General features: G+C 40.3%; 1 protein-coding gene across 6 annotated transcripts in view; it reads left to right on the top strand.

Annotated features, from left to right (window-relative positions):
* The window catches only part of RHBDD1 (rhomboid domain containing 1), a 111,920-nt gene that overhangs the window by 42,120 nt on the left and 42,570 nt on the right, over window positions 1-27,230 (top strand). For all 6 annotated transcript variants that reach the window (XM_060151951.1, XM_060151955.1, XM_060151949.1 and 3 more), the window contains 3 exons: window positions 9,597-9,685; window positions 13,425-13,481; window positions 22,948-23,091. In XM_060151951.1, coding sequence (XP_060007934.1) covers window positions 9,597-9,685; window positions 13,425-13,481; window positions 22,948-23,091 — 290 coding nt within the window. The remainder of the gene's footprint in view (window positions 1-9,596; window positions 9,686-13,424; window positions 13,482-22,947; window positions 23,092-27,230) is intronic.

Here is a 27,230-nt window from a genome sequence, read left to right as displayed (position 1 = left end):
AACAACATAATCAAAATTAAAATTAAATTAAAAACAACATAATCAAAAAGTAACCCAACAAACCCAACAGTGTCAGGGTCCCACTCGAGAGCAATTCTGCAGAATTTCTGGGAGTGGAGTCCAGGGGGCTGTAACTTTGAGAATCTCTTTAAGAGATTCTGTTTTGTAGCCAGGATTGAGAGCCAGTGGATTAAGATCACCACCTGGCAAGGGCTTCCTGTCCATTTGTGTCCTGGTGTACAAGCACAGTGTCGTAGTTACTGCCACAGTTCACAGTCGAGACTGTTCCTTGCCGTCCTCTCTTCCTTGTGTACCCCATGATGAACTCGCATTAATCAGGGTCACCTAAGCCAGCAGTCTCTTCCTGCAACCTCAAAGAGCCCAGCTACCATAGGGCCATAGGATTTCCAGTTATGACACGGCTTCTGAAAATACCTCCAAAAGGCCAATTTGTGTCATAACAGTAGCATATGTTAAAATCAGGCTATAAACAATCCAACTTCTCTTTCATTTTACATTTACTTTCTGGAGGTGATGTGCACATAATCATTCATGTGGTATCCAGAAATATTTTCGTCTGTAGTAATAGCAGATGGCAGAGTGGTTTCATGTGCCAAGCTGCATTTATTCTGCCACAGCGCAGCGTGGAAGTGATCACGGCCTCTTCCAAACAGTCTCGCTCCCCACGTGCGTGTCAGTTGTGGTGGGAAGTTTTCTTGCGTATCAGTTCAATATGTTGTAAATTTACTTGGAATCCTTGGAATTTGTGCATGATGTGGTCACATGAGATGTACTTCGAAAAGAAATATTTTTGAGGCCTAATGATTAAAGGTCATCAATTCCACAAACATTTAATAAGCATTTGCTGTGTGCTAAGCTAGTGGTTTTCCACTGGGATAGGTCACATGGTCCCCAGGAAGGATCTTGGACATTTACAGGACTGTGTGTAGGTGTCATGATGATTAGTGGAGGTGCTACTGGCATTTGGTGTGTGAGGACCAGAGGTACCGGCTGCCCTGCAGCACGCAGGACCGTCCCCTTCCACAACAATGTCCTGCACACCCCACACCCCAGTCTGTTGAAAGGACTTTTCTGTAGGTAAAAAACCTGTTCGTGATTATCCGAGCCTCAAACCTGATTGTGTTTTTCATATAAACACAAAGACTTTTTTTCTTTGGCATAGATTTAATATACAGTGACTTTTCCAGGAAAATTGTAAATTGAATTGTAAATGTAACTGAAGGGAAAATTGTATTATACTTTGCTTGATTTGGAGTCAAAAGTTAGTTACCCTCACGTAAGATCACGTGACCAGTGGAACCCTGCCTGTGGTGTTTGAGTCACAGAAAGCCCATCTGTACCTCCCTGCATTTTTTAACCTCACCTTCGTGCAGATTCCGTACATAGAGGGGCAAGCAAAGGATGACTTTATATGTCTTCTGGTGGTGTTCTGCCTCAACGTTTATAATTCATAGTATTTTACTATGTGAATTAAATTTTTCTTTCTTAATTTTTACAACTGGGGCATTGTGTTGAGTTGAGATTGCACGTGTTTGTTGTGTCTGTGTTTTTAAAAGTATGCGTGTAGGTAAGTTATTTATAAATTCCATTACAAGAAAATAGAAAGAGCATTAAAGAATATTTGGGTTTAAGGGGGCATTGGGTGTGATAGGGTTGGTAGCCAGTAGCTTAAGCAGCAGGGCAACGGCAGAAAAGTCAGCAGACAGGGAAGGTCCTTAAATGCTAGAGGAACTCAGACTATACTGCAGGAGCCCAGAAGCAGCCCCTGCCTTGTCCTGAGGGAAGGCAGACCAGGAAGGCTGTTTTGCTAGGGCTTAGCTGGGCAAAGGGAATGGTGCATACAAAGTTGAGAAGAGTGGAAGCATGGCTTTTGCAAATGGCTCAAGCTTGGGGTGGGGCAGGACTGGGCGGGGGGCAGTGCAGAGCAGATGGAGAGATTTTGGGCAATTGGAATCTACTCAGCAGTGATATGGAAGATACAGGAAAGGGGACTCTAGGAGGTGTCTAGGAGGAGAAGAACACCGGCCTCACGTACGGAATTACACTGACTCTTTAACATCTGTCCTCCAATTAAGTGTACTGGGTTATTCCTTTATTTTGCATGTAATTTCACTTGTTTCTTTCATTTAATTGGGCACAACTTCTCATTTTGCTTTGAAGGAGATTAGAATAACAACACAGTTCCTAATGAAACTTATTAATACCACAAAGCTAGTGATCATGATTTTCATCTGGAGTTCATTTTAAAAGCCCTAGCATGTGCCACACGGGGGAAAGCTTTCTTGATGATTTACCCCAACAGCAACGAAAATGTTTAGATTTATCCGCCACAACGATGAGAGAAATATTGTTTTTCAAATGGGAGCCTTGCTCAGTTACTGTTCCCTTTATATTTCAAAAAAAAATAATGAAATCACTAAAACACTATTATAAGAAATTTGGAACTAAAAAAGGGGGGATGACAGGCTTCCCTGGTGGCGCAGTGGTTGAGAGTCCGCCTGCCGATGCAGGAGACACGGGTTCATGCCCCGGTCCGGGAAGATCCCACATGCCGTGGAGTGGCTGGGCCCGTGAGCCATGGCCGCTGAGCACAAGTGAGAGGCCCGTGTACCGCAAAGAAAAAAAAAGGGGGGGGGAATGTATTTTCCCCATATTATCTGTTGCTGTTTTTATGTATTTCTTTTAAATCTTGTTTTTAGATATTATACATATAATTGCATGTGTATAATGCATTATATGTCATATACTTAAAGATATAATATCATGGTCCTATTGTATACAAATGGTCTAGGAGTCAAATAAAATGAAATATGTGAGCAATATTTTGAATCATTCTTCCTCTCAGTTTCCAACTTGGTATCTAGCTACCTACTGAACACTCCCCTAGATATTGCCATTTGATTGTCCTGCAGGCATCTCGGGGTAAACAACAAAACTGAGCACTTGGGCTCTCCCCGCACCCTCCCCCTTTTCTCCCATCTTCCCCATCTCAGCAAGTGGTTCCCTCGTGCATCTCCTAGAAAGCTAGAAAGCCTAGCTTTCTCCCTTTCCCTCACCCCCGAGACTGAATCCATCAACAAGTCCTTTTATCTCTGCCACCAAAACAGACCCCAAGCCATTCACTGCTGCCCACTCTTACTGCTGCCAGCCTCTCCCAAGCTGCCACCGTTTCTCACCTGAGCTACATCGGCCTCCTTCCTGATCTGCTTACACTGGCCATTCTTGCCTCTCTAGAGTCTGTTCTCTCAGCAGACAGGATAGATCACTCTTAAGAATTCTCCTGTTTAAGCTTCTCCAGTGGCCTCCCAATGTACTTATCAAGCCACCCAAATTCCTCCGCATGGCACATAAGGCCTATAGGACCTGACTTTCACCTGTTTTTCTAAATTCTTCGCATGCTGTACCCCATGTCCTTACTGTGCTCACTGTCCTCACTGTGCTCAGCCACCTGATAGCCGCTCAGTGCTTTTAAAACACCAAGTTCTTCCGTGCCTCGCAGCTCTTCCATATGTGCTTTTCCCTGCCAGAAGCAGCCATCCTCACCTTGTGACCTGGCAGCTCCAAATCCTGTGGGTGTCACTTTAAATGCCACTTACAGAGCCATCCCAGACCACTCTAGGGAAAGGAGACTCACTTTCCTACACTTCCCACAATTTGCAGTTATTGTGTGTCTGTCTGTCTGTGTCTGTTACCCCCGCAAATTGTAAAATCTGTGAGGCAGTGACTGTGTTTGTCTTATTTAAGTAGTAGTCAGTCGGTGAATATTTGATGGATGGATGAATGAATGAATGAATGCTACTTCCTTGAACCAGCTCATGGAATTCTCTTCCTGCCCGGCTGAGAGACATGGGCTTGAGAGCCAAGGAATTGCTGGGCGTCGTCTATTATATTGGAAGCTCTTTTGTAAAAGAGGCTTCTCCCACCTTTGTAATGCTTGTTTTTGTCCAGGTCATGTTTGTCCGGGACTGAAGTAAATGTCAGCAGTCAGCTCCCAACCCTATGTCTGAGGTTGGAGCCATGTTTATTAAACCAGCAAGAGTAGTAGAGGTTGCATTGCCTTTGCGAGGATGTAATATTGGCAGGTGACTAGTTTTTACTTCTGAAGCCAAAGGTGGCTGGGTGGGGCGGGACGGGGGCGGAATGAGGGAGGTATGGTAAGAGAAACAAAGAGGACATACAGACCCAGTCTCTCCCAGATTGCCATTGCTAAAGACACAGGCTGGTGTGGCTGAAGACAGCATCACAGATAGAAACAGATGGCTTAAGAATAGTTTATCTTGGGAAGAAGCAATACGATCAAGATTTTTTGTAGTGGCATTCATTAAACCTGAAAAAATTCTTGCTACATCTTGTTGCTCTAATGCCAGTCTGGGACCTTTTATTAAGATCCCCAAACCCCAGAGCTTCTGATCAGCTCAGTCCCTATCTGGTAATAGTAACTGCTTTTACAGGAGGAAATTCTGGAACGTACAGTACAAGAGGCCACTTCTAGCTGATTGCCTTTTACCTTGCCTTATTATCTTACCTTGTCCAACGCTGTGTCTCCATCAAGTTACGCCCTTAATGAGGTCATTTGCTCTGCATACACTACACGGGAGATTATGTCATAGAGTAATTCATTTTCTGCTTTCTGAGCTGTGCCTGAGAGGGCAGCCTCTTCATCTGTGGGAAGAAGTTGCCATTTAACAGAGGACCTGTATAGCTTATCCCAGATTTCAATCATAGCTTTAGTTTTTGAGTCTTCAGCAGTGCACATGACAGCAGGAACATTTGCATAAGCACGTAAGGTAGCTCAGCCTTACAAGTAGCCTGTTTAAGGAGTGAGGATTGGCCAATGCTGGCATCATAGGAAAGAACACTGTGTGCTGGTGTTAATAATATCCGCATATAGTTTGAGTAACTAAAGTCCACAGTAATATCTTTTTTTCAGCTTTATTGAGATATAACTGACATGTAATCCACAAGAGTATCTTAATCTTACTTTTGCTCCCAAATTATCTTTCCACCGTCACTGTCCCTTATAAGTAATATGTAGCAACACTGATTTGATATTTGCTTTTCATCTTTTTTTCTTTTTTCTTTATTTTTTTATAGTTTTTTCTATAAACATGAGCTCCCACTCTGAGTCAGGAAATACACAAGTGCTGTATATCTAGAGGTCCATAGGACAAAAAACAATGGCTGAAGATTTTTCAGAATTCCAGAAAGACATGAGACCTCTGATTGAAAAAACACAGCAAATCTCAAGGAGGGTAAATTAAACAAATCTACACCTGGAATGATTGTTCTATAATGATAGTAAATCCAACACAAAGGGAAAATCTCAAAGGCTGAGAGAAAAGACGTTACCTGCAGAAGAATGACTGTCCAATTGACAGTGCATTTCATAGCAGCAGTAGTAGGTCACTACACCTGTCAACAAAACAGGATGCAGAAATAAGGACCTTCTCGAACATACAAAGGCTAGCAGAATTTTTTAGTCTCAGACTAACTGAAAGAATTACTGAAAGTTGGATTTTAGAAAGAAATAAATTGAACCCAGATGTAGGTTCCACCATTAGGGAGCAATGGGCCAATAAAGAAATTGGACATGTTCATAAACTTAAGTAATCTAAGTAAATGGCTGCCTCTGTGTTAGGATTTGAGTATAAACAAAATGTTTTTCCAATTGAGTATATAACTGCTTAGACTTGGTGCTGATGTCCGAAATTCTTCTGTTTGTGATGAATTGCTTTTAGGCAAGGATTTTTAGTGAGAGGTCCATGGATAGGATGCAAGCCATCTATGAACTTCTTAAAATTATAAATGACATATTTTGTGTATGTGTAGTCTTTCTGCAGACAGGATTCATGGCTTTTATCAGATATTTAAAGGGGTTTAGAACCTGGACAAGTTTAAGAACTAATGGATTATGGTATTGTCCCCTATTAAGATGAAATTACATCAGTACTTAACTTGCTCTGATGTTGAGATAGAATGATATGAATTTGATTGCTGGATCTGTCAGTTACTTTGTGGAACTCTTGAGACCCTGGACAGATGATGTGCCTTCTCACAGTAGTGTGTGCAGTGTACGACCTGAGTAACCACACACAGCAACAGTGTATCTGGCTCTTGTGACCTCTTCGTACCATCACAGTCAGTGTTTGATTATAGCTGCTATGATTTTCTCAAGAGAGTCACTATTGAGCTATCGGAAGAAGTGAAGCTTCTCAGTGATGGATTTTAAGCTATAATAATAGGCTTAGTGCTGTTGTTATGTTAATTGAGCACATGTTTTGTGTAATACCTTGTCCAAGTGTGCACAGAGGAGGGAGGGGAGGAGGTGTTGTGTTCAATCATTAGCTCTCCCAGTGAAATTTGGTACAAAAACAGCTATTAACTGGTGACCGGTGTGACTTGTGTTTTTAGAATACAGTTGTAATGTACATTAGATATGTGCATTTTATGTGTTATTTTAATTCCACTTCTCCTCTCATTCAGTAGTTGTTTACTGAGTGTTAGTGTCAGGCCATTTACTGTACCAGGTGTGATCATGGATGTAGCATTGAATATGGTGGTTCTGTTCCTGAGGAATTACCTTAACTTACGATGTGAGGAGGCAGGTCATCACCAAATCCTCAGTCCCAGCCTAAGACCTGCTTAGGTCAAGAATAAGCTGTTCCTAAGAGCAGGGTTTTCCCAGCCTGCCCCTTGGGGTGTCAGCCTGAAGGTATAACTAAGAACAGAGGAGAGTGCACGCCTTCCAGGAGGGCTTCTGTGGAGCCACGGGCATGCTCAGACACCACAAATGTTGAAACGTGTTTAGCATGTATAATTATGATCATAATAACACAGTCTGTTTCTAAAGCTGTTACATTTGAAGGTAGTTCCCAGCCACTGATCAGCACCCAGATGTGTCTTCTTCCCCCGAAGCCCAGGGCCTCCTTGTGGCCTCACAGCACCCCCTGGGGGTGGGGATAAAGCACCCTAATCCTAGGACTGGGGTGCCCCATCCTGCTGGGGAGAAGGTGGTTCCCAGCTCCATTTCCTGTCTGCAGGTCTGTTTCCTCTCTCAGGACATGGGTATCTCTTAGAGGGCCAAGAGAGGTAGTTGGTCACATGGTTACCTACGGCATGGAGCAAGTTAACATACGTCTTGAAACAAGCATGTGATTCCTTTTTCATTGACGGTATCCTCCCCTTTCTGTGTGTAATGTTGAGAGGTTCTCAGTTTTGACTGAATAAGCTCATTACCTCTTCTTGTTTTTTATTTTAAAAGAAGCACACTAGTGTAGAACTTGAAGAAAATGAAAAGGACAGCAGGAGTGTCGAGTTGGGACTTTTGTGGAAAATGCTGAATGTTGGCAGGTAATGCTGTGTGGTCTCTGGTCTGCCAGCCTCCCTTTCCTAGTTATTTGCAATTAGGTTATAACTCAGACTTCTACAAACCCATTTAGAGAGAGAAAAAATTCATTTAACTATATTAGACTCTAACTTGTAAATGAGATTCAAGGTTGATTGTTTAATAGGTTGGGATTTAAAATTGAAACTTTTCTTTCTTGTCATCTTATATCTATATGATTCACCATAAAGATTGGCTTAATAAGTTTCAAAAATATTGATGTATTTTATTCTTTTCAGTTAAATTGAGGTTACTGTTTTTAAAAAACTGATTCTGGCCTCTTCTTTGTTTCCCTCAAACTACCACTTTCTTTGCCATTCCTAGAACTAGTTGGAGAGTGTATTTAGCCTAAAAATAGAATAAAATAAGTACAATTTTGGGTTTTTTTGGAAAAGCTAAAGGAAAGCGCAGTTGATACTATTCTTCCCTGAAAATGGGAAAACTGAGTATCTGATCCCATGTTTTTATTATCAGGTTAAACATACTGTGAGGTAGATATATTTGATGAAAATAATAGCTGTCCTGAGGGATAATTGTGTGTGTGTGTGTGTGTGTGTGTGTGTGTGTGTGTGTGTGTGTGTGTGAGACTTTCGGTGTGTGTAGATGTACGCAGGACCTTGTTTGGGCAATAGTGTGATCGACTTGGCTGTTGGGAACAAGAGGCAGTGCCATCCTGTCTACAGAAAGCTTCCTTTAGTCTTTTTCTCTGAAGTGTTCCCTTGCCTGTTCCTTTCCTGAGAACCAGCAAGTCTTTCCCTGGCTCTGAGCTAATGACAGTCACTTGTGGCTGCCTTGCTTGTGGCATTTAGGGCCTCTTTACCCTGTCCTCTGTGGCCGTGGTCACAAGGTGTATTGGATTTGATTCTAGGTTTTGCGTGGGTGACAACGTCAGCACCACGGTTCAGTCACTGCCATGGCACAGCCAGCGCTCTGAGATTGAAGATGCAGCGGTTTTAACTTGCCTCCTGGTGCTCTTGGTTAAACCATCCTGGGTCACTGGAATCATGCATTCAACACATATTTGAGTGTCTGTCCTGTGCCAGGCACAGTCCTAGGTGTATGACATACATATATGAAAACCACAGAAGTCACTGTTCCCTTGGAGTTCACATCCAGCTCCTTGGTAACTTTCAGTTGCCAGGCAGCAGAAGGAAAGAGCAACTCTTCCACTGGGACGTGACTCTTTATGAGAGGCGCGCTGTTCCTCCTAGCCTTGTGGTCACCAGTGAGCACTTGGGGGGGGGTCTGTGGGGATGGGTTTAGCAGGTGAGGGTGGAAGGAGGAGGTGGGCAGGGCCAGGCGTTGGGAGGCCTTGACTGCAGGCTAGAGCGTCCTGTCAACGGAGAAGACGGCGATCCCCACAGCATGGCAGTGACATACATGACCTCACCTCAGTTCTGGGAGAGTAACTGATGGCAGGGTATGGGCTGCATTGAGAGGAAGAGCTGGGGGGTGGCAGAGAGCCCCGTTGGGTGATCTTCTTTCATTTACTCTTTTACTCATTCAGCATATACTTAGCTGAGGCTTGCCTTGTATTTATATTTAGAAATGATTGCCAGTCTTAGATGCTATTTTAAGAAGAGTGGAACCAATTTAATGCTCTATCTCATCTTTCAAGCTTGAAGTTTACATTTTTGGGTTTTCTTGGCTGAGCGACTGAAAGATGCATATTTGTAGCGGGGCTGGGGGGGCCCAGTGTGGACATCTCTTCTGCCGAGTTTCTCTTGCTCTCCGCCTCACTAGTCAGGGGTGCGTAAAAACGTAGCGGTCTGCTCTGTGGTGAACACAGATAGCTCCCATCCCTCACAGTGGCTAGCTAATTCAAGATTTAATTCAGAGAAAATGCGTTTCGTTTATGTTTTGTGATAAGAGCTACAGAGAAAAAACTGGAAGAAGTGTAATGGGTTGTCTTAACAAAATGCCTCTGCTACTCCGAAGGAGCCAGCCCACTTTTCTCGGTCAAGGAGGGATATTGCCTTTTAAACATGTCATTGTTGTTATTCATTGTACTTTTTTTTGGTAAGATAGGAAATGTTGTTCTTGGGACTAAGTAAATGCTGCTCAGTGTAAAACACGTGATGTGGAAGAGAGCCTGCAGACTGTGACTAATTGACGCGCCCTGGGCTGATGAGAAGGTGGTTGCTAGTCCGCAGCAGAGCAAACACTCACGAAGGCTTTCCTTCTCCCCTAGGACTTCCTTCGCCGGGCATCTGGCCGGGATCCTTGTTGGACTAATGTACACCTGCGGACCTCTGAAGAAGATCATGGAAATGTGCTCAGGTACAGAACAGAACACTTCTGGCCTGACAGGTTGGAAGTTCATCTTCATTTTAACGGGAGCAGAAGCATCTTCATTTTAACGGGAATCTTCATTTAACGGGAACAGTTCCCTGTGGTTCAGCTTAGGAGCTCCCTAATAGGCTCTTTTTAAACCAAGAGGTAAACCAGCTGGTGCTGGTCCTCACACTGCTCCGAAGAAGAGGCTGCAAACCCCAATTTTAAACCTGAGGCTTTCTTAGGGGACAAATAGCGTTGCACACTTATACCCACAGCTTTATTGCTACTCACCAAAAACCATGATTTCCTTGAAATTTGGAGACTTAAAGCGGGTTTAAAATATGCTTTCTTCTAATATTCCATGAATTCAAAGTACAAGGAAAAGTTAAAAAAAGAAAGACAAATCTGTACTGAAGTGCAAGGCCAGTATTTTAAAGAATTCAGAATGACCACTAGGTCCTTGGCGGGTGAGACATATATTCATGCATGGCCAAACCAAGTCTGTTATTGCTTGAAGTGTGGCTTCTGCTTTTTAATTAAAATTTTTTTTTTCATCTAATTGATGCTCAATGAAAATACTTTATTTAGAAACCTATGAATTTTTTGGATCTCTTAATTGAAAATGCTATACTGGTCTTGACTTAGAAGGAAACTATTGATATTTTGCAAACACTTGTTCTATAGACCATATGAGTTCCAATAGTTCATCTTTTTTTTTTAATAAATAAATAAATTTATTTATTTATTTTTTGCTATGTTGGCTCTTCGTTGCTGCGCACAGGCTTACTCTAGTTGCAGAGAGCAGGGGCTACTCTTAGTTGTGGTGCGCGGGCTTCTCATTGCGGTGGCTTCTCTTGTTTTGGAGCACAGGCTCTAGGCGCGCGGGCTCGGCAGTTGTGGCTTGCGGGCTCAGTAGTTGTGGCACGTGGACCCTATAGAGTGCAGACTCAGTAGTTGTGGCACGTGGGCTTCAGTAGTTGTGGCATGGAGGCTCAGTAGTTGTGGCACAGAGGCTCAGTAGTTGTGACTCGCGGGCTCTAGAGTGCAGACTCAGTAGTTGTGGTGAATAGGCTTAGTTGCTTCGCAACATGTGGGATCTTCCCGGACCAGGGCTCGAACCCATGTCCCCTGCATTGCAGGCGGATTCTTAACCACTGCGCCACCAGGGAAGTCCCCAGCATTTCATCTTTTATTCATGGGAAATCTTCTGAGACTATTTTACCTTTTCTTGAGCCATAAATAATTTATTTTCACAGTTTGTGCCAGTGACTGGTATTCTTGAGAACCATATGATATTCATGATATTAGAAAGCTTTCCAAGCACTGTGCTGTTGCTTTTATTAGCTGGTTGTATTCACTTTCTGGTGATTTTTACAGATTGTGTTGCATCTACGCAGATTTTTATTTTCCTGTGTTTGCCTATTACTGTGTTTCTAGTGTGTGTGCTTGGAAGAGGCAGCAGGAGCTTCCTTTATTGAAAATGTCCAGTTTTATTATATTTTTGATACCACTTAATTATGGAAATCTAGTAATGAGCTTTTTTGCCCAGATGCTCTCAGTGCTGACAAAGGAAAAGAAATGATTCTCGGGAGTCTAATGTTTTGTTTCCTTTTTCTTTGTGTGTCTGAGGATTAAGTGGTTAGTAAAGCTTTCTACAGACATATTATGAAATTTAGGCAAGTATTTTGGTTTTAAAGAGGATTTTCCCCCACAATTATAACATTTAAACTCTTAGTTTCCTTCTTAAAACCTTGTCTATTTTCTAAGGAGACTTACTTTTATATCATTCTATTTTCAGTGTAATACAGTAGAAAATTAAATGCTAAAAGTTGAAACATTCAGTGCTATTTACAAATGGTCTGCAATCTGTCCGCCGTTTTTTCCGGTGAAGCCGGAGAAAGATCTAGAGTGATCTGAGAATTGAGGTGACACGGGAGCCCTGTGGAAAATAATCAAGTACATGAAGGCGGCTGTCTGATAACTCCTGGGAGAGGAGCATCACACTGAAGGTGTCCCCTGTCACTCCTCCCTCTCTCCTTTCCTTCAGCAGTACTGAGTCGTCTGTCCTACTGCTTTCTTAGGGTTAAGAAACGGGAAAGTCCCTTAGGAAGGGTAAGAACGTGGCTCACCTAGCATCTTTGTTGTGGGGCAGCTTCTCTCAATAGCCAGAGCATCTCTACTTGTCAGAGGTCTCAAAGACCAAGCTTGGTCCCTTGGAAGGCAAAGTGCATCTTATGTCATTAGGAACCTTAAGGAACTTCAGAGAGTATGTTAGGGTTTCATTGTCCCCACCAAATTCTGTTCCCTGTAGGGCTAACCCCAAACAAAAGAGAGCTTATTTTAACAATTGTTTAGAAATCATTTATAATGGCTTTGAGCTTTGTTACAAAGAATCTCTTAATTGTTGGAAAGGTTAGTAGTTACAGCCTTATGGCTGTTGTGTTCTATCAGACGTGTCTGTTTTTATGCTACTACCATACTGTTTTGTTTACTATAGCTTTATAATATAGATGGCAATCAGGAAATGTTAAGATAGCTATTATCAAAAAGACAAGAGATAACAAGTATTGGTGAGGATGTTGGTAGGAATGTAAATTGGTGCAGCCACTATGGAAAACAGCATGGAAGTTCCTCAAGAAATAAAAAGAACTACCATATGGTCCAGCAATCCCACTTCTGTGTGTATATCCAAAGAAAATGAAATCAGTATCTCGAAGAGATATCTGCACCCCCATGTTCATTACAGCATTATTCACAATAGCCAAGATAGGGAAACAACCTAATGGATGAAGAAAATGTGGTATTGGGCTTCCCTGTTGGCGCAGTGATTGAGAATCTGCCTGCTAATGCAGGGGACACGGGTTCGAGCCCTGGTCTGGGAGGATCCCACATGCTGCGGAGCAGCTAGGCCCGTGCGCCACAACTACTGAGCCTGTGCGTCTGGAGCCTGTGCTCCACAACAAGAGAGCCCGCGATAGAGGCCCGCGCACCGCGATGGAGAGTGGCCCCCACTTGCCACAACTAGAGAAAGCCCTCGCACAGAAACAAAGACCCAACACAGCAAAAATAAATAAATTAATTAATAAACTCCTACCCCCAACATCTTCAAAAAAAAGAAAAAGAAAATGTGGTATTTATATGTATATAATGGAATATTATCAGCCATAAAAAAGAAAGAAATCCTGTTATTTTTGACAAAATGGGTGAACCGGAAGGACATTATGCTAAGTGAAATAAGCCAGAGAAAGATAAATACTGTATGATCTCACTTATTTGTGAAATCTAAAAAAGTTAAACTCATAGAACCAGAGAGTAGAACAGTGGTTTCCAGGGGTTGGCGTGGGGTGGTAAATGCAGAGATGTTGGTAAAAGGGTACAAACTAAGTTGTAAGATGAGTAAGTTCTGGGGATGTAATATACAGCATGGTGACTATTGTTAATAATACTGTATTACATACTTGAAATTTACTAAGATAATAGATCTTACGTGTTCTCACGTATATACACCCACACAATGGTAAGTATATAAAGTGATGAACTTGAGTTAATGAACTTGATTCTGGAAATCATTTCATAACATATATGTATATTAAATCATCACATTGTACACCTTTAAAAAAATTGCGTTGCCCAACTTAAACATGTACAATTTTTATTTGTCAGTCACACCTCAGTAAAGCTGGCAGGGGTGGCGGGAGAAGCCTACCCCTGCAATTAAAATGTTTGTTTCCTTCATATTTAGGCATTTTTCCCTCCAATATTGATTACCCAGGACAGCAGTACTACTTTAATAGTTTTGGTAAGTACTGTGTTTCATTTAATACATTTAAACTTATATTTTAAAATGATAGTGTTTGCTACTGTAGAGCTACTTTAAAATAATACTTTATGCCTTTGGAGAGTACTTCACACATTATATGCTTGTGCCTCTAACATGCATGGAAGCTAGATGGAGGGGTCACCCGGGGAGCACATGTGGGCGCGTTGTTAGGGAAGGCTAGGGAAGGAGGGAACTCTGGTGTGAAAATACTGTATGATTGGTTTGAGGTCTCTCAGACATGGTTAGAGTCATACTAGACCCAGGTCCCTTGATTCTCAGCCTAAGAGACCATTCTGCTGGCTAAGTGTTAGAAGTTAGTTTCAGATATACAGTTCTCCACGGTCCATGCCACCTACATATTCAGAAAGAATCATGCTTGCCCTAAGAGGCTAATATAGGCATTCCTCTAATAGTTAATACCATGTGACTTAAAGAGGAGAATGTATTTTTTCTAGATATCTTTGTAAATAGGTAGAAAGGACTTCCTGTTGAAGCACATGACCTGTTTTAGGCTGAAGTTCTTACATTCCAGCCTGGGGAAGCTGCACTACAACATCCTGGATCAATACCAGCAGATAGGCGCCAGAGAAGCCGTAGGCTCTGGAAGCGGTGGGTGGCTTTATTGTCCTGCCCATCGAGAATTGCTGCAGCTTAAATCTGGGGTCAGCAGCCTTTCCTGTAAAGGGCCAGATAGCTACTGTTTGAGGTTCTAAAGGCTTTGTTGACCCTATGGTCTCTGTCTCAACTAGTCAACCTGTGTCGTAGCATGAAAGCAACCATAGACTATTCATAAGCAAATGTGCATATTTGTGTTCCAATAAGACCTTATTTACAAAAACAGGCAGTGGGTTGTATTTGGACTATAAGTTGTAGCTTTATATACACGGTGCTTTTGCTTTATTTTTCCGTACAGGTTCTTAGCCTCAGTCTGGTTTACTCAGTAGCACTTTGTAAGTGGTCCATTGTGCACGTGTCAGACTAACCACTGTGGGAGAGAAAGAAAGAGCTATAGTCCCTGTCTCAGTATTTAACCAGGAGTGAGAATGTAGGTGCCATACATTTAAAAAGGTGAAACAGTAGAAATGAAAAGGACTAACTAGGGTATAGAAAGTAGAATGGTGAACCGTGGAGTGGGGTGGTACACAATAAGGCAATGATAGCTAATAATGACATTTGTTGAGTTTTTACTAAAATGTCTCCTTCCAGTAACTACCCCCTGCACTGTTCTGGTTTCATTTCTGTCACCATAGATTAATTTGCCTGAGCCTGAACGTCATATAAATCTACTCATTTACTAAGTACTCTTTTGTATCTGGCTTTTGTTATTCAACCTCATTTTTTATGATCCATATATGTTGTTGTATGTATCAGTAGTTATTCTTTTTTACTGCTGAATGGTATTTTATTGTTTCAATATGCCACAGATTTTCTGGATATCATTTTTTTAATAATTTCTAATTTATTTCTCTTGTTGTTAGGGAACACACTCAGTGTAGTTTAATCCTTTTACTTTAATGAGGCTTTCTTTTGGCCCAGTGTATGGTCTATCCTGGTGAATGTACCATGTGCCCTTGAAAAGAATGTGTGTTCTGCCATTGTTGAAAGTAGTACTCTACACATATCAATTAAGTTAAGGCGGTTTACAGTCTTGTTTATATTTTCTGGGTCTTTACTGGGTTTTGTATCTAATTTTTTATCATGTATTTTGTCTTTCACTAAATTTGGAAGGGTTTCAGATACAATTTCTATAAGTATTTTTTTTCTCCACCAATCTGCTGCTCCTCTCAAGGCTTTAATGACATGAATTTTAGACATTTTAATAATGTCCCTCAAGCTCCTCAGGCTCTTATTTATTTCTTTCGATCTTTTTCCCTCTGTTCTTCATATTGGATAGCTTTTATTGATTTATCTTCAAGTTCACTGACTCCTTTCTCTGTCATCTCCATTCTGCTATTGAACCTAGCGAACCTATCCAGTGACTTTTTTTTTAATGATGTAATTTTAGTTCTAAAATTTCCATTTGGTTCTTTTTTTAGTTTCTGTGTCTCTGATGAAAACTCTGTCAGTGCATTTCAGGAGTGCACCTTTATCTTATAGAGCACAGTTATTGTATATCTTTAAGATCCATCTGATAATCCCAACATCTGAGGCCTGTTTTGTGGCTGGCACCTGCTGATTGTCTTTTTCTCCTGAGAATTGGTCACATTCTTCTGTTTTGTTTTGGTTTTGTATGCCTGGTAAATTTCTCTTCTATCTGAACGTTTTGACCGTTATCGTGAGATTTTAGATTCTGTTAAAATCCTCTGCAGAATGTTGATTTTTGTTTGTTTGACCAAGCAGTCAACCTGGTTAGGTTTAGAGCACAAATTCTGTTTTTCTTTCTGTGGGTGGTGGGTTCCAATGTCAGTTCAGTTTTCAAATCCTTTACTGTACTATTTGGGCCTATCCCATTCATGTACCACTCATGAGATGATCTGATACTTGTGTAGTTAAGTTACGTGGTAGTTCAGTTTTCCAAGTCTTTGCTTCTTTTATTCCCTTGTGTCTGTTCACTGCATGCATAGCTCAGGGATGGGCCCAGGGCTTATGTCAGTTGATCTGCAGAAATAGAAGGTTCTTCTGTGCAGATCCAAATTTCCAGGTAGTATCGTTTTTCTCCTGCCTCAAGAACTATCTTAACCATTTCCTCTAGTGCAGGTCTCTTGGTAATCAATTCTTCTAGCTTTTGTCTTACTAAAGAACTAAAGAATATCCTCTCCCATCTGATTTTCACCTACACCAATGTTAGACTACTTCATGTTGTCCCACAAGTCTCTGAGGCTCTGTTTATGTTGTTTGGTGTGTGTGGGCTTCAGTTTGGATAGTGTTTGTGGCTGTGTGTTCAAGCTCTGTGATCTTTCTTCCACAATGTCGAATTTGCTGTCAATCCCATCTGGTGAATTTTTCCTCTCAGATACTCTCTTTTTTAGTTCTGGAAGTTCCATTTAGTTCCCTTTTATATCCTCCATTTCTCTTCTCATTAAATTCATGTTTTTATTTATTTAAATCATGGGCATAGTTATAATGGCTATCCTGAAGTCCTTGAGTGCTAATTCTGTCTTATCTATATATTTTTTGCATCTGCTTCATTAGACTGATTTTTTTCCTGGTCACAATTTTTTTTCTTTTATCTTGTGAGCTCTGATTGGGTGCTAGCCATTGTGTATTTTGTGGTATTGGGTGCTAGAGTCTCTTTTCTTTTAAAGAAAACTGGACTTTGTTCTCGCACACAGTTAAGTTTCCTGATGATTAGTTTGATCCTTCTGGAGCTTATTCTTTAATTCTTGAGGGTGGGTCTAAAGTAACTTTTATTCTAGGGTTAATTCTGTGCTGTGGCTGAGATGTTATTTTTGTGGGATCTCTCCTGAATGCCCTTTGTTCAGCAGGGACTCTGCTCTGGCTGGTTGGAATGCAAAGGTCTCCCAGCCCTGCCTGAGCTCTGGGAATTGTTCAGTTTATAGCTCTCCGGCATCCTTTGCCTGGTCTCATGGAATTTCACACTCATGGCTAATATTCAACAACATCTCCAGGCGACCCCATGAAGATTTCTGGAGGTTTTGCTATGCACGTAGTTTTCTCCTTTGCTGTACTCTGCCCTGCAAATTCCAGCTCAACTCAGGGAGCCTGCTGCATCTGATTGTGTTCACGCTGCTTGCACCACCGTCTGGAAAGTGCCTCCAGGCTCATTTCCTTTATTTCCTTTCTCTCAAGATTCAAAATCTTGTACTGCCAATTGTACAATGTCTAAAAACATTTGTTTCATATATTTTCTCCAGCCTTCTACTTAAGATTCAGTAGAAGGGCTAGTCCAGTCCCAGTTACTCCTTCCTGGCAGAGGTAGAAGTTCAATTCAGCGACATTAATGTAGTGCAGTCGGGGTTCAGCCTGGAAGGAAGGAGCAGGGCTGTAGTCACTGGAGGTTTTATGCAGAAGAAGTGGGGTGCTGTGTCTTGATGAGTAAGTAGAAGTTAAGGAAAGTCATGGAAGGAAAGGGCTCTTCAGTCCTTTATGAAAAAGCCTGTCTGGGATTATCCAGAATGGACTGGAGTGCCACTGAACAACTTATTCAGTAGAGTGACACTGTGGGAGTTATAGTGAAGATACGTTTTTGGTGTAGTTCTAAAGGCTCGGAGCATGGTTATCCATCCTGGCTGTTTGTATGAATCACCTGAGGCGCTTTTACAACATGTCCATGCCTTGAATTCAACCCACGCCAATTAAGTTAGAATAGGGATAGAGACAGGGATGTTGACTTTCTTTTTTAAAGCTTCCCAGGTGATTCTAATGGGTTCAGGAACGAAAACCATAGGCTTAGGTGATTGGCTTGGGGACTACCGAGATGAATGCTGTTGCTGCCCAGAGAGGCTTTACTCTGAGGCTTTCGCTGATGATGATCTGGATGCTTCAAATCCTAGAAACGTGGTCTCGGTGTAGGAGAGGAACGGTTGCTGGACAATGCAGGCTCACCTGCTTCTATCTGTGGACTCACCCGAGGAGAGGAGGTGTGATGATCAGTTGTCAACAAAGCTGATGTAGTCATTTGGAAGAGCATTGGGTTCTTTTGGTTGTTTGTTATGGAGGCCAGTTTACACTGACTTAAGTATAAGAAGAGGTTTCTCGGCCTATGTGACTAGGAAGAGGTGAATTGTACAGGAAGACCATTTTGGTTCTGTCTCCCATTGTGATTTCTCTCTTCCTGTTGACCTTGTTCTCTCCAGTAGGCAGAGGACATGGCTTCTAATACCTCAGAGTTGCTAGAGGAAAAGGAGCTTGTCTCCTGGTTCATTTTTTAAATCTCCAAAAGAAACAAGAATGTTCCTCTGGATGAAAAGAGTAATAATAACATACTTGTGCACAGACATGACTTGAACTATCATAGATTACCTAGTCCTAATATCTTGTGTGACAGCTGGGAACTGAGGTTTAGAAATGTTAAGTAATTTGGCTAAAGTCATACCGGTAGTTAGTTATAGAACTAGGACTAAAAATGCAAGTCACTGATTCCTAGCTGCTGCTTTTTCTATTGTACAGGGATATGAGATGGACATTCTACTGATTTAACCTTACAAATTAGGGAAGTTTCCCGTATTGACTTTTCTTTCATCTTTTTTGAACTTATTTAAAAAAAAGGAAAAACGGAAACCTGCAAAAAGCCTCCTTCATATGAAAGAGGCATAAGCACAGCAGACACATAGGCCAGAGAATTAAAGGCAAAAATAAGAGCCCCTTTCACCTTTCTTTCTTATTCCCTGTAAGATTACCATATTTATATTTCTTCCGCTGAAGTGATTGGATTTCTTCAAAGGCAGAGCTACATAAGGCCCGGTGGCCATACTAATGGTCATCTAGGGAACTTTTATGAGAGCATATGTATCTCTTACAAGTAATGATTTATTCTTAATATGGCCATCCTTAGCTGGAAAAGTCTTTATAGGTCAGAGAACCTCATGAATGTTTAAAAAGCTGTTACCAATTTTTCTAATCTCGGTGGTGTTTCTTGATCTCTTTTGCTGTGAAATTCTGGTATGTGTATAAGGAACAGATGGAGTAGTTTATAGAATAATGATAACCAGAATTTCTTTTATTACAGAGCCAAAGTATATAACTACAAAAAAATATTAAGCTAGTATTCATTGCAGGATATAATTTAAACTTTTTTATCTTAAGTGTTTGATTGTTAGGTTTTTCCAGCCATGTTTATTATGAAGATTTAAAAAAATCTGATTGGGCCAGTGGAACAGCTGTAGAAAATTTTTGGTCCTAGGAGACCTGTTCTCATTATAATGGATATTGATGGAATTTTCGGTCCTGTTGATGATTTATGACTGATGATATAGAACCTTTAACCACACTAGTCTTTTTGACTTAAGGCATTAAAACTTTCCCTTTCTCTCTCCCCATGTTTTGTCTCACAAGTACCAAATTAGATTTTATAATATTCAGATGTTTAGAGTTGTAGGCTTATATTTTGTTAAGGCACTGCTCGGTTGTATTTTAAAAGAAATACACGAGGAAAGATGTTTTTCTCTATCAAGAAAATGTTGCCTCAAATCGTAGCAAATTTACCTGTCAATTGAAACTCTATAGATGTATGTCGTATTTCCGGTATCTGCATAGATAGCTATTCAGAGCTTTGGGGTTACTTTGGATTTTGAACGAGCTGAGTATTTTTGAGGGTAGAAATGCTGCTTAGACCTTCTGTAACAAAATGACTTTCCACAGGGATTTGAAAGTGGTAATGAGCCATATGGGAAAGTGCCCAATGTGCTTTTTGTGTTGCAATAAAATAATTGGCACTCTTAGGGAATTGGGCAGTCTCTCTATTCAGGCATTACTGAAGCATCCTGTGGTATTCAGCGACTTACCCATAAATATTCTATTATGTTTTGGAATGGTTGCCCCTTTCTTTTATTCTTTGTGAAGTAGATACATTTATTGTGTTTTGACCATTTGCCCTTATAGAAAAGTTTTTTTGGGGGGGGGTTATTTTTTATTTGATTTTTGGCTTTTTTGGTGAGAAGCATAGAAAGCAAGATTTGTAGCAGTGCCACAGTCGTCTTTATCTCAGGATATGAACCTTGCTGGTGGGTGTTCGCCAACACAGTAGTGGGAGCTGAATTTTTCTGATTGTTCTATTGCGTAGAGACCAATTTGAGGAAGAGTGTCCTTATTAAAAATTGTGTCCAGATCCCATTTCAGTCCTAAATCATTCAGTATACTTATATCCTTATCCTGATTCCAATATCATAATGTTTATATTCTGACATGGGAAACGTGAGAGAGAATATGGAAGTTGCGTTATAGGAGGTATTTAGTAAATGCCCACTAATTTTTACTACATTAGAAGAAAGGATTAGCCCCCGAAATCCTGAACAATTTTATTTAATGTTTGTTTAAATCATTCATGTCTGTGACTTTCAAGGACATTAAATAAAATAGTACCAACATAGAAGATTTTGTAATAGATGATAAATAGAAGAGTATTGTAGTAATCAGTAAGAGTGAGCAAAGGCTCTGAATAGACTGTTCTCCAAAGCAGATATACAAATGGTTAATAAGCACATGAAGAGATGCTCAACATCATTAGTCATCAAAAACCACAGTGAGATACCACTTCACACCCATTAGGATGGCTATAATTAAAAAGACAGATAATAACAAGTGTTGGTGAAGATGTGGAGAAATATGAACCCATACATGTTGCTTGTGTGAATATAAAATTGTGTAACTGCTTTGGAAAACATTCTGGTGGTTCCAAATGGTTAAATATAGAATTACCATATGACTCAGCAATTCCACTCTTAGGTATGTACCCAAGAGAAATGAAAACATATGTCCAAATAACAACTTGTATGCAGATGTTTATAGAAGCATTATTCACAATAGTCAAAAGGCAGAAATAACCCAAATGTCATAAGTTGATGAGTGAATAAACAAAATGTGATATATTTCTACAATGGAGTATTACTTGGCCATGAAAAAGAATGAAATACTGATTCATGCTGCAACATGGATGAACCATGAAAACATTATGCTGAATGAAATAAGCCATACACAGAACACCACATATTATATGATTCTGTTTATAAAATTGTCCAGAATGGGCATAGCTACAGAGATAGAAAGTAGATTAGTGGTTATTTAGGGCTAGGAAGGTCAGAGGGTGAGAGCTAAAAGGGTACAGATTTCTTTTGGGGGTGATAGGTATGTTCTAGAATTGATTATGGTATTGATGGCACAACTCTTATGAATATACTAAAAGCCGTTGAGTTATATGCTTTAAATTGATGGATTATATAGTATGTCAGTTATATCTCATGAAAGTTGTAAAAACATACCAATAGACACAAATACTTTATATGACAAATATTTATGTAAACACATATATTATCAGCTGAAACTAGTGTGTTTTATTGTCATTTCACTTTTTATTTGAAAATAAAGACTTTTAGAGTGCCTGAAAGCTTTTTATGGGAAATTAACTGTTTTCATTTTAATCTCATATATTAGGAAAGCATTTTTTTCATAACCAACACAAAAGTAAATTTTAAAATAGCCTCAAGACCAATTATCAAAAATTCTGAATATGAAATTTCAATTAACCAGGTTCTACCCTACAGTGTTCCCCTTGTTGGCTTGATTTTTTTTTTCTTTAGTCTTTTTAAAGCAATAAGAAGCTTAAACTCAGGCATGTGCTATGGTGGGTGATATGGAGACATATGACACAAGACTTATGAAGGGTAGGAATTTTCATCAATAATAAGCACATTAATTAAACATTTGAAACATCATCTTCAAAGGGTGTGATAATGGAAGGAGAGAAGGGAAAAAAAATCAAACATACTTCTCTCTCATTATACCAGAATTAGATTGGTAATCGTCTGTGGGGAAAAATAATATCTTCCAAACAAATTCCATAAAAGTGGTGATTAAAGAAAAATGTAAGGAATAAACTCAAACGGACTTGAAAAGGTCGATGGAAGTACCTTGCAAAAGTCAACTTTGCCCTTTATTAATGGTATGTCGAAGTTTGATTCTTAAAGCATTATTTAATGACCAGGTTGTCTCTTCTCTCATTTAATCTTGCAACCAGTTTCTCGGAAGTGCTAGTAATAGAAACTATGATCTCTGACTTAGGATTCTAATTAGAGACACACTGGCTTGTATTTCTCAATGTAGTTATCAGCCTCTGAAGTATCATACCTAGCACAGAAGCCCGGCAGAATGTGTGTTAAATATTGGTCTGCCTCTCATTGTTTGGAGCCACCAGACAGTAAGGCTTTATCAGCTATCAGTTCAACCATTCCCTTGACTCCAGCCAGGACTTCACTGAAAATACTCCAAGTATTAAGTAGCTCTAAACTGAAAGAATCCACTCCATATGTCAATAGCCCATTTTCCAGTCCCCTCTCCAGTACTGCTCATGTCTTCAAAATATCTTCTTATATAAAATAGGTAACTAATAAGAACCTACTGTACAGCACAGGGAACTCTACTCAATGCTCTGTAATAACCTAATGGAAAAAGAATCTAAAAAAGAGTGGATATGTGTATATGTACAACTGATTCACTTTGCTGTGCACCTGAACCTAACACAACATTGTAAATCAACTAGACTCCAGTAAAAATTGATTTAAAAAATAAACATCTTCTTCGTCTTCAGCACATAAGGACTCATTCATATCCAGTCCCGTGTTCGGCCTTGTGGCTACAACAGTGACGGGACAGTCATCGCCCACCGTCGTGGAGGCATTCTCCATCCATCGGCCCTCTATTCTTATTTTGAGGATTATCACTGTAGTCAAAAGAGTGACATAAATTATTTTATTGTCTTTGCTAACAAAATAGGAAGTATGAAAAGAATAGTCCATGGCAGCATTCCATAACTTTTTCATTGTGCCTGTAGGCTACTCTGGATATCAGGATTATTACCCACGTGGCAGGCCAGGTTACCCCGAAGAAGTACCCAGGAACTTTGACGCGTATACAGCGGGACTGAGTGAAGAGGAACAGCTGGAGAGAGCGCTAAGAGCCAGCCTCCGGGACCAAGGTAGGAGTTTGGCGCCCTTCACTTTATTTTAAAGTACATACCTCACGTGGTGAGATGTCTGAAAAAGGACTATTTGTAGCAAATTAAACTTTAAATAGTTTATAAAAAGGACATGTAGATGAAAAAATGTGTGCAGATCGTGATTACAAAGAATGGGGTGTGATGCCGTATTCCTAGCAGCTTAAGCTAATAGGGTGCCAGACTATGTATGTATTGTTAAAGTGGTTCTTTTTATAGGTCTGCTGCACTCAGTGCTTTGTCATTAAAGTCAAGGAACTTAAAAAAAAAATTCTTAGGTGCATGAAAGAAGGGGTTTACTTTGAAATTCATATCTGTAAAGTAGGCGATATATCGCTGCGTATCAAACTGTTGGCCACAAGCCTTCCTCAAAATCACATGAATAGCCTGACAAGAATTCAAACTCAGGGTTCCACTGCAGGCCTGCTGAACCAGTCTTCCTGTGGGCAGAGACTAGGAATTTGTATTCTTAACCAGCTTTCCAGAAGATCCTTTTACAAACTGATATATGAAAACCGCTGTATTTATTTTGCCATATTTGTTCCGGGGTTTGGCTTATGAGTTTGGGTATTACCGTTTTTAAAAAGCAGTAAAAATCGTCTATTCATTCAATAAACATTTATTAAGGTCTTACTGTGTTTCATGTACTGTGATAAAGAATACAGGAAGGTTAAAAAGTGGAATCTCGCCCCACCACCCAAAGTTCACAATCTCTGGTAGGGGAAATGCATGCTAGATGCCGTAAGTAACCATGTCAGGTACCTAGGAGAGGCTTAGGCCGATTGCTAGAGGCAGTGAGAAGGGGTGAGCTCTTCCTTAACTAGATCTATCAGAATTTCACAGAAGAGGCGGCATTCGAGTTGGACCTTCAAGAATGTGTAGGGTTTGCAGAGATGCGGAAGGTCCTTCCAGGCAGGAATCAGTATCTGCTCAGACACAGAAGCAAGCGGTGTGGTCATCCCACCTTCACTTTCGAATGGAGCATTAAGAGAAGAAGGGGAAGAAGAGTGAGCAGCTAGGCTAGGGCCTGATCACAGAGGTCCTAGAATTAAATAGGCCACGTGGAAAATGGATCTGGTATATGATGTAAATGCCAGTAAGAGTTCTGCACAGGGGAGTGATGAGATCAGACCTGTGTATGTGAATCGGCAGCAGTCATTTCACGAACAAGGATTGAGCACCTCCGGCGGGGGGGGGGTACCAGGCATCACACCAGATGATGGGAATACATAAATTGTGACTACTTGGTGTCTGAATTGAGGGAATACGGTCTTAGCAGCAGCAGTGTGCGTGGAGGGGGTGACCTAGGAAACGGGGAGGAAGAGATAAATTAGTACTTGTCAGGTGAAGAGTATCAGAACTGTGGTCTATCAGTTGTCTGTTACTGGTTAAAATCACCCTGCCACCCATGGCTTAAAACAATACACATTTCTTCTTGCTCCTGTGTGTACGGGTCCACTGGGCCAGGCTTCCGTGACCTCGGCTGGTGTGCTGAGGTGTCTGCAGTGGTCATCTGAGGCTGGCTGCTCTAGGGTGACCTCCTTCACATGCCTGACTGACTGTTGTCTGATGCGATGGTGGAGACTGGGCCGTACATGACTTATCATCCAGCAGGCCAGCCCAGGCTCATTCACAAGGCCTCAGCACGAGGGTTCCAAGGGAGAGTGTGGAAACAAGTGAGACTTAGGCTGATGCATTGTCAGTTCCGCTGTATTTTGTTACGGAAGCAAAGTCATGAGACCAGACAAGATTCATGGGATAGGGAAATAGACTCCATCTCTTCATGGGAGGAGCTGCAGAGTCACATGGCAAAGGGGCTGCACAGAAGGAGAGGTGGATAATTGGGGCCATTCTTGTAATCACTAGGTTCAGTGGACTACTGGTATTACAATCACTGCAAGCATGCCTTAGCCTTGGAATCCTAACCTCTGGGGGCAGGGCCCCAGAGGCTGTATTTTAACAAATTCTCCAGGTTAGTCCTGTGCACACAGCTGCTTAATCACTCCCAGGTGAGACATGAAGTATTACTGGCGGTGAGGATATTATGTATTCAATTTAATCTGGAACAAGCCATAATCTTAACAGAACTGTGGTCTGATCTGTTATCTTGGATTGTCCATTGCACGTAAGTACGATATGCTCTCTTGGATGTAAATCTTAGAAATACAGTAGGAATGTTATCATTGATAAAACTATTAATCCCAGTCTACCACACACACAAAAAAGTTAAGTAAGTCAGGGCAAACCTACTAATCATGGACTTTGTACAAAACTTTATTTAGTACCACAAAGGGACAACAGGAGGGAATTTTTTGGAGTGATGGAATTATTCTGTATCTTGGTTGTTGTGATGGATACACAACTCTTTGCATTTGTCAAAACTCACCTAACTATATCCCACAAAGAGTACATTTTCCTAAAAAGGAATTTTAAAAGAAGTAAATAAAAATTAACAAGAGACCAATGAAATAACTGGTAGCCTTGCAAAGATCATCAAGCACCGTAAACCACTAGTTAAAAGGTTGTTTAGAAACCGGACGTTGTGTAACTGATTCACTTTGCTGTACACCTGAAGCTAACACAACATTGTACATCAGCTATATGCCAGTAAAAATTTAAAAAAGAAACGGGACATTCGCATGGTGATAAAGTATCACCTCATAGAGGACATGCTAATAGGAGTGGGAAACAGAGATTTGACAGTCACCACCTGAATCCAGCGATCAAACGTGGCGGCATCGTTGGTGGGAGGGCCTGATATTGTGTGTCTCCTGATATGATGCCATATGAGGAACACAGCACTGTCTATGACATATTCTTACTAAAAATGTTTAGCCTGACTCTAAGTAAGTCTTCCAATGTAAGGGGTCCATATACAGGAAATACATGGAATAGAGGAATAAGTTGAGAAATCAGATAAAACGTGAGGTTTCTACAATTCAGTGAGACTGGTCTCCTGCGGGGCGGGGGGGAAGAGTATCATAAAAAAAGCAGGATGTGATTTTATATTAAAAGGAAATAACAAGCAAATATAACATGAGAACCTTGAAAAACTGGTTCTTACAAAAGAAAAATTTTGAGGAAACAGGAGAATTTTGTATTTGGACTAGATATTAGATGTTATTTGGGAAATTAGCTTTCTTTGGTATTATGGATAGGAAGCAGAAGGTCCCTGATTCTTGGCAGATACCCACTGAAGTATTTAGAAGCAAAATAATATGTCTGCAACTTACTTTCAATTTTTAGCCGAAACAACTCTCTCTGCTCTCTCCTTTCCTGTCTCTCTCATTCTTTCACTCACTCACTTCCCCCCTTCATAAGTTCTACATTCAGATAAGTTTGGGAAACTGCAAACTATACCCCCTTGAAGATCCAGAATGGCACTATTATACTGACGATTCTAATTAGTTCTGCAATTAAGAAACCAATTTATTAAATTAATGTTTTCCAAACTTATTTGACCACAGAATTTCATTTTCAGTGGATGTTTTAAGAGCATATGGAACTAGTTCCAATGAAACTGATCTGAAGAGACTCCTTGAAGTGCATTATACAGTAACAGGTGACAACAAAGGAAATAGCTTTGCAAATTGTTTATATTAATTTCAATTTTATTTTCCTTAAAACACTTCATGACTGTCTTATTAAGAGTGAGAAACCAAGGAGACATTTTTTTAAATGGCCTTTATTACTTTTGAGCCCTTTTTTCCCGGTGGAAAAATATTTGGTTTGAGTTTATTTTATAAAAGTTGGCCATATGATATGTACTATTTTGAACCTTACTTTTTTTTCATTCAGTATTATGTTGTAATCATTTTTTCACACCACTAAAATTTTTTGAACATACAGTTCCTCCATATATTTATATATTTTCTTAAATTTATACCTAAGTCTTTCTTTCTTTCTTTCTTTCTTTCTTTCTTTCTTTCTTTCTTTCTTTCTTTCTTTCTTTCTTTCTTTCTTTCTTTCTTTCTTTCTGCAGGGAGAGGTATGCTATTAAAAATAGTATTTTTTATTCTATATTTGTAGAGATTATTATATACTTTTTCTTCTTTAGTCTGTTGACATACTAAATTATTTTGATTTTCAAACTTGAAGCAGGTTTGTATTCTCAGGATAAA

Source organism: Lagenorhynchus albirostris, chromosome 6, assembly GCF_949774975.1.
Source record: "Lagenorhynchus albirostris chromosome 6, mLagAlb1.1, whole genome shotgun sequence".
In the NCBI taxonomy this organism is placed as follows: Eukaryota; Metazoa; Chordata; class Mammalia; order Artiodactyla; family Delphinidae; genus Lagenorhynchus; species Lagenorhynchus albirostris.
This window is presented reverse-complemented; position numbering and strand designations above follow the sequence as displayed.